This window comes from Micropterus salmoides, unplaced genomic scaffold (genome assembly GCF_014851395.1).
Source record: "Micropterus salmoides isolate LMB-PRFRI ecotype aquatic unplaced genomic scaffold, ASM1485139v1 Ms_hic_scaffold_1, whole genome shotgun sequence".
Lineage (NCBI taxonomy): Eukaryota > Metazoa > Chordata > Actinopteri > Centrarchiformes > Centrarchidae > Micropterus > Micropterus salmoides.
Window position 1 is genome coordinate 39609638 of NW_024040040.1, and position 8417 is coordinate 39618054.

Genomic DNA, 8417 nt, shown 5'->3' on the forward strand with positions numbered 1-8417 from the left:
CCTCTCCCGCTAAATTCTGAATATAAACCATTTGAAAAGCCGCATATTAAAAAAAAGAAGGCAGAGGGGAGTCATTTTATGATGGAGGCATCTTTATATGACATGTGACCACCAGCGTGTGCTATGAATAAATCATTCTGAACCGGGCAGAGAGAGTAAACAGTTATGTATCTTCACCTCAGATGCCTGGAGAGGCCTGTCAGACACAGCCGTTAACAAAGCCTACCTCCTCATCATCATGCGGACTGAGTTTCAGCAGATTCAAGTCTAAACCTGACACCATTACTCCACCCCCAGCCCCAAATCTTCTCCTCTCCCTCTACAACGCATGAACTCACTGTTTCGACTGAGTCGACTTAAAGTGAAGTTCAACTAAGGATGGTAGCAAATCTTTCCCCCAGAGTCTCCGCTTCACTCAGTTGTATTTAAAGACCGCCTGGATCGTCTTTGTAAATGAGGCAACCAGACCTCTGGGATTAGCTGCCAATTTGTACCCACTGTGCAAAGAAACTCCTAGAGACCTCTATGATTTTATCTATTAACACAACTTCAAGCATGATCAGGCTCTTGTCGAGTGCATCGCGGGCTCCAGGCTGTGGCATGACTAAAACTCTGTATGCAAGGTGCTTAATCTAGCCAGGAGTCTAATGCGAGTGATGACTGTAATGCAGTTTCATTTAATGAGAATATACAAAAGAAGAAATTAATACTTTTTTTTTTTTTTTTTTAGAATATAGTTGTTTTTTTATTTATAATTTATAATTGGCAGATACAAAAACCTCTTGAACTGTATCCAAAGTGTGCAATAAAATCACTGTTGATTTTTTCCAAAAGAAAAATACAAAAAGACCATCTACTTTGGAAAGTTGACAACCAATGTAAACTGGAGTGAACTGGTAAATCTACAGAGGGTTTCCTAATCGCTACTAATGCTCTTTTAACTGTCTACAGTTGTTAACAAATAGCAAAATCTGCTTTGCTCTCCCAAGATGATAACCAAAGTAATTTTGTGTACATACATCTACATCGGTGACATTCTAGTTCCCCATTGTTAAATACAAGAAAGGCAATCATATCCATAAGCAGCACAAATGTGTATAACACATTAAAATGAAATCAAAGTTTTCAAATTGTACCAAGATGTTCATGTGAGAGGGTGCAAAAAAAAAGGGGGGGGGGGGGGAAAGGGATGGGCGGGGCATTTCCAAACAACGTTGTAAACAATCACCTTCACTCATCGAGATGCACAAAAAAGTTGGAGCTTGTTAAGTGCTAAACAGCTGTTATTAATTAAAAATGCTTCAGCAGTCTGAACAAGCATCAACCCCTGGAATCAAACATTGAAGGCAATAATGCTTAATAATAAACTAAATAAGTATTACTAAAACTCCAGCAGCAACACTATACTGCTTCCTGCTTGTCAACGTTTGATGACAAATTGCAAAAATTGGAAATACAATTAAAAGGACATTGTATTAAAAAAAGACTAACATTTTACTTTCACATTTCGACTGAAACAGATACACGCACACTCAAAAGAAAAAGTGAAATCAAATTTGCGTCCACATTCTTGCCATGATCCCATTCCTCGACAGCCCATGAGCATGAACAGAGGCTTCGATGTGATGCTGGTGCCTTCCCCTTTATATCCCACAGACACGACAAAAACAAAACAATCTCTATTTTAATCTAAACAGTTACATGAACACAGAAGGACAAATGTGTGTGTGACTAAATTTCTTTTTCAAAACTGCCATCTGAAGGATAACTCTAGGCAGAAAGAGGATCCAAGCATTTCAATGGAGAATATCCAAGTGCAAAAAAAAAAAAAGTCTCACAATGTAGTTTTTATGATCCTCATGCTTTCTGAGACCGGTCTGCAGGCAGATTAAATGGATACCTCAAACAAGCGTACATTCCTTTTGTACAGCCCCCGTCCCCCAGATGGCAAACGTCACAATTTTTTTTTCTCACATAAATGATTCTATAAAAGAAAAAATACATTTCTTGTACACAGAATGTCCAGCCAATGTTTGTGAAAGAAAAAAAAAAAAAAATACATCCCTCTACACAGCCAAACACAACCTAGATCCTTCATTCCTACACAACTCAAAGCTTTAAAACGCTAGTCTTTAAACATGCAACACCGTTCAAAGTTCCTATCTAATTTCTGCTGTGCTAGATTCATGGTCAACTTCCTCAGACACCGACATTTCCAGCTTACTAAAACTAGAACTACGCGCTAACGACCTACCAATGTTGCCCGAGAGATCGTTTTCCAAATACTTTTAAAGGACACCGATGTCAAAAAAGATGCTCATTCATAATGTGAAAACACAATTCCCTGTCAAAGTATCCATATAAAGCACTTGCGTAGCATACTGTGTGCTCTTCCCTTTGCTCTGGCACCAACAGCCAAGTAGAGAAACTGTGTGGTAGTGCAGCTCTGTGGGGACAATGTGAATGAACAATGGCAAAAAACTCTATGCTTTTTGCTTTTTCTTAAATGTCCTCGAAACCCATATGACACTTATGATGCAACCATGCAGCTGTGATGGACCTTTTGTCATATGCTGAAACCCTGGCTTTCCCAATTCCATTTACAAATGCTCACTCCCATTTTTGGGATTCCTTGGATCTGGGTCCAGTTCACTGCTGGCATTACGAGACTAAGAAACAGCCATCCTACATACCGCTAAAGGTGTATTGACAAGTCCCCCCCCCCCCCCCAGTTGTAGGTTAATTGAGGTCAACTTTCTTTACTTATAAACTGCCTCAGGTAAATGCAATTTTGCATTAAACAGTCGTTTAATTACAGTTGCGCTTAGACAACATCGTTCACCTTTTTACTGTGACATCTCTCATTTGGGGTTGCCATACAGTGCCCTTAATTGACAGTCTTAAGCCTACTACATGCAGATACAAGCATTACAGATAGTGACAATGTTGTTAGGCCTGAGCTGCGGTGCAGTTTTTCTAACATTCCTAATGCAGAAGGATTTAACTTTAAATGTTAACACATTTCAAAAAGGTTCATACATCAACTTGATGCTGTTTTTACAAACAGCAGATTAAAATCCAGCATCATCAGTACCTTCAGGCTACAATTATATAATGGCTACATGCAGCCATACAATTTAAGGCTACTTCTCTGACCAAACAGTTTAAACCCTCTCACAGACTGTCAAATTTTGGACATCTTTTGCAACAAAGTGTTGTTAATGCTGTGGACCTGGTAAACCCTCGTTACTCTGAAACAAAAGTCACAAACTCAAAAATAAGCCTGCACCTGTCTAAGCATACTGAAGCGCACGTGTATTTGTAGTACGTCAGGTGTAACATGCCATGACAGAGTCTAATAATACTGGAAGAAAATGCATCCACTGGATAACAAGTTCAGTTTGTGAATCAGCAGAAATCTGGTGAACATGAAAATCATGGGTTGGCCATCATCGCTTGTTAAACGACAATTGCATAGTATAAATGCAGAATGCTGTTCTCATTTGCAGTCCATGAATGCTGAAAAAGATGTTAACATTGCACAAGATGATCAAAATTTGTCGGTCTGCAGAAAGCTGAAATTTTGATTTAAAAAAAAAAAAAAAAAAAAAACACGTACTTGTAGCAATACTTTTCCATCCTTGAAATGTACAATTCAGTGGATACAAATTTTATTTTTCCTACAGGCTCAACTTAAAGCAGATGGCAAATGTATGATGAATCTGCTCTACTTACACAGCTGGATGTTATACTTAACCATCCATCACAATGCATGTCTAATGTCTGCACTTAATGTATGCGACTAAGATAACTTGGCCGTACATCTCTGCTATATTTTTTGCAGTAGATTATGTGCTGGCCTATGTTTCTAGAAGTGGAGACTCCTAAAACCAGCGAACAATCACAGAACAGTGGAATGGAGGACTAAAGAGTGGCACAAATCAAGAGCCACCAAAACCAATCATCTTAAACCTGTGGTTGTCTGTAAACCTTGTTTTAAATCTCTTAACTGAACACAAAAGTGCAAATTGCCACGACTGTCCTATCTCTGTGTCCTCAGTAGTGTTTCTCCTGCAGGTAATCTTTCATCTTGTTAGGTAAGGGCAGTTTCTGGATCAGGTCTATCCTTGTGTATTGTCTAATGACGAAGCGACAAAGGTACTGCAGGGACCGCACTTGCATAAACCGAGATACTGGGTTGGTTAATCTGACAGGGTAGGTTGCAGACCCTGGTAAGCGAGACCTGGAATAGCAAAAAGCTCCATTCTCTGAGTCTTTGATAGAGTGTTCGATTAAGTCAACAATGGACGTGTGTCCCTCCACATCTGGCTGCTCATAGAAGCTGAAGCGTCCGTTGGAGTGTTCGATGCGGGTGTGCAGGGTTTTGCCCTGTGACCTGAAACTCAGGCTGAGCAGGTACCTGTCGTCTGAGCTGTCTCTGACCAGGAATGAGCCATCAGCCAAGTTGACCAACTTTTCCTCCGCCTCCCAGCGGGTGATGGGCCCCCAGTACCAGCCCTGTCTCGCCAGCTTCTTCAGTTCCTCTGTCAAACTGGTGACAACCATGGGCCCGCTGCTCTGGACTGAGTCGTACACCCGGCTGACCCCGGGAGCTGAATTTGGGTCAAAGTTGAGGTGGTGTCTTACCCTCTCAGCTACCTGGCTGTCTGAAGAACTGAACCCTGAAAAAGTCCTGGGAATATGTCCATTACTTGTTATGGGCGGCAGGAGGGGAGAGAGGGGAGGTGGGACCTCTACTCTAGAGCTTTGGAGCATCACACCGGCAGAACTGACGAGAAGACTACTAACTGAGGTTTCCATGAAGAGATCCGGAGGAATCCCACTAACTAGTTCATGGTCCTCCTGTCCCTGGTCTGTGTGGACGGACCCACTGTCTGCTTCAGTCCCCACCTCCATAGGAGAGGAGCTGTCTAGGCAGAAGGAGTGGGACCCTTCCGGGTACATTCCCTCATCTAAAGGCATTGTGTACTGGATGTAGTCCTGGGGAGTCAACCCAAGCACCACAGGCACGTCATTTTCATCAATATTTAGATGCAGCTCACCGTTTTGAGGCTGCTGGAGATTCTTTAAGGATTCTGCTTGGTCCTGAAAGAGCCCTTCCATCTGGAAATCGTGAAATTCTTTCCGAACACCATTTAAGTTGGGACTTGGACTAGGAGAGTGAACCATGGCTTTAACTTTTACCTCCATCTTGATACACGCCTCATCAGAGTTGACAGACCGCAGAGGCCACGGTGAGGGGCTATAATGGTGACTCCGTAGAGATGAAGATCTAAGGGGTCTCTGGGCTTTTACCTCATTGAAGCTGATGGGCACAGAGGAGGAAGAAAAGGTGTCATCGTCATCCGCCGAGCCTACGGCAGAGGGGCTGCCTTTCACTTTCGCCTTCTGCTTGGCAGACAGCCTCCTCTTTAGTGATCCCATCAGGGTCTCACTCTTTGAACGGCCCTTATTCTGGCCACCTTTGTCCTCTTCACCACCAAGGTCACAGCCAGAAAGCTCTTTGGTGTAGCAGCCCCCAAAAAGTGACTCTTCCTTAGAATACTCTGTAGTCACAGAGGGCTGCTGGAGCATGACAAAATCACCCTCCTCTTTGCCCTTTATGCTGAGGGACTTGCGGATGGTTTTAAGGCTTATCTTCTTCATTCTGACAGGCCCTCCAAAGTGGGGGCATGGGATGGCTCTCCTGGTATCCTGATGAAAGTACTATCCACACTGTCCTCCCATCAGGCCACACGAAACAAGTCATGCATACAGTGGAGCCATCAAAGCCTGCAGCAAGAAAAAAAAAAAGATTTAAGTATGTTTAGTCCTTCAAATGCATCCAGGGGATTGTAAATTATGTTCATAGTGTTGACTTATACCCATTAAACATAATGCAAAATTCAGAAAGTAACACACACATCACAGCACACCGAAAAGACTTAATTTAAGGACAGTACAGCACATCAATTAGTATAGTGGTGTAAGTATATGGACAGTGGATATTTTTTGTTGTATTAACGGTTAGGGTTGTAATTACTCATTACTTTCATTATAGATTATTAATGAAAATATTGTCTAAATTCATCATTTAATATATAAAAAACAGAAAAATGTCTAAAAGCCCAATGTAATGACATTGAATGTCTTTTTTTGTTCCAGCCAACAGTCAGAAACCTAAAGACATTTGGCTTCTCATCACACAAGACAAAGTAAAACAGCAAGAAGCTGGAACCTGAAAAGGTTTGGCATTTTGGCTTGGGAAATGACAAAAAATATGAATAAATTATTACAATTATTTTTTACTGTTGACTGTTTCAGCTCTAAACTCTGTACTCTCAACAGATTTGAAATAAAACAATGATTATAAGATTACAGGGCTGAATTTCAGGCTCAATGTGACAGGCTTTGACATCCATACCGTGTAAAAATTGTATACCTGATTTTCCCTGGTCATGCTATGCAAGGCCTGTGCTGCTGTCACGGGTTTTCCCTTTAAACTCCTTGGTTGTTTTGGCTGTTTTGGCTGTGTGTTTAGGAGCACTGCCCTGCTGAATTATTTACTATGGGCCATGTATAAAAGAGGGCTACAGTTCCTACACTGCCCTCCCTGAATAGATGTGAACACCTTTAAACAGCCTTTTAACCAAAAGCCAGCACTTACACTTGGTTGTAATTAGTTCATTGTAAGTGCAACATGTAGTTCAAAACACCAGCACATGCACCACCATCCAAACATTCACCGATCACACTGTATTAAAGTCATGACTTTATGAAGAGAACAACAATCAATGGCTTTTCATGTCAAAACGCTCCAGCACACCAGGATGGCATGTGCCACTTAAGGCAACTAAATAAAGCTGCTTGATAATCAAGACAGCTGCAATCTGATTACTCACCATTATGTGCAGGAAAATGGTGACTCAGTTGGATGGGTCAAGTTCCACTTCCACCTCCTTTCATTTGCTGCTATGAAAAACAAAGTCAGCTCATGTGAATAAGTCCCACACTTTTGATTTACACATGACTTTACAGAAAGAGAATAAAACACAACATGTTGATATATAAAACCACTTAAAACAAACTGTGTACTAACAAAGCTAACGTTAGCGAGGTCTGTCCTGACCTGACAAGGCCTACGGACACAACAGCATGCCTTTAGCTTAGCTGCGCTTGTTAGTTTGTGACTTTGAAGGCAATATTCAGAAGCTACATGCTCGCACTACGATCTAAGTAGTACACTTTAAATATTAAGATCACAAGAAACAATATAAGGTCATTCAATATAACATAGCATGACAATGTTATGATGTTGGCTTGCTTTAATATCACATAACGTTATCTAACAACCAGTTAGTTTGTTAGCATATCTACTTTCAAAGTAAATCTGTTATCAATTTAAACACGTAAATAAATGCACATTATGTCGTCTCCTACCCGGTCACTTCTGCTCGTCTTATTAGGCAAAATGACTCAGAGGTGTTGGCATTTGTGTTGTACAACACGATCATGAAAGGTTCGCTCTGTAACGAGTGTTGGCTAACGTTAGCTTGGCTAATACTAGCTTACAACCTAAGCCAATCAGCTAGCTTTCTTAACGTTTGTTGTCGAAAACATTACTGTTACCTTTCCTTCCGCCAGCTTCTGCATCCAAACGAAAGTATAAAGCGTTCACGTAGCCGGATTTAGTCCTTCTCTAAACGTACGGGTTTTCATTGCCGACTAGTATGACACAATAAGGTGACATCTTTCTCTCTAGGTTGGCTAACAGTTTTTAGCTTACGGCCTCTTCCTTTGTTGCCTGTTGAATTGTGGGAGCAGATTCAGATGCAGCGAATCATGCTCATGCTCACACTCACACAGCAGCCACAGCATGCTTTTACATCCCAGAGGCACAGGCAACCCAAACACTTAGAAAACATGTTCATATTTTGACATAAAATCTGTGAAAACAACCAAAATATCAAACAGACCAAATTCAGAATAAGCTTACCTAATATTCTATTAAGATACAGTAAACAGATCAATTGTAGCCACTATTTATTCTGTGCTCTGCAAATGAGAAAACATATAAGCTTCTGGAGAAACAAAATGAAACAAGAAGTAGCCTTTATCTGTGACATGTTTACATGTCAATTTATGTTATCATTTGGAGACATGCGGTTGGAAATATGTTTTGTAATTACTTCAGATTAAAAAGACGATTTGTTATCAGATCACCTAAAGCACAACATTTTGGGGCAGTGAAATTAATTACTAACAGCCCTCCATAACCCACCACTGAATATTTTTAAGCAAAGTATTTTACAATGACTACTCTAATGGGGCTGCTAAGAATAGAAGGATGTGGTTGTGCTGGTCAGCTCCCAGACATGAAGCAAGGTGTTGCAAAAACTCTGTGAACCTCTGCAGCT

The 8417-nt window shown here is 41.0% G+C and overlaps 1 protein-coding gene across 3 annotated transcripts; it reads right to left on the reverse strand.

Annotated features, from left to right (window-relative positions):
• Positions 1-710: 710 nt before the first annotated feature.
• Positions 711-7827, reverse strand: LOC119909055 (suppressor of cytokine signaling 6). Of its 3 annotated transcripts, none has more exons than XM_038727102.1 (3): positions 7630-7827; positions 6903-6969; positions 711-5793 (listed from the first exon to the last, which is right to left on the reverse strand). In XM_038727102.1, exon 3 carries the CDS (start codon positions 5665-5667, stop codon positions 4057-4059), a length of 1611 nt encoding a protein of 536 aa, XP_038583030.1. In that variant the 5' UTR covers positions 5668-5793; positions 6903-6969; positions 7630-7827; the 3' UTR covers positions 711-4056. The 3 variants fall into 3 exon arrangements, with proteins under 3 accessions (XP_038583030.1, XP_038583039.1, XP_038583047.1); XM_038727111.1 differs by having other exon boundaries at positions 6903-6972; XM_038727119.1 differs by lacking the exon at positions 7630-7827 and adding an exon at positions 7441-7589.
• Between the last annotated feature and the right edge of the window lie 590 nt (positions 7828-8417).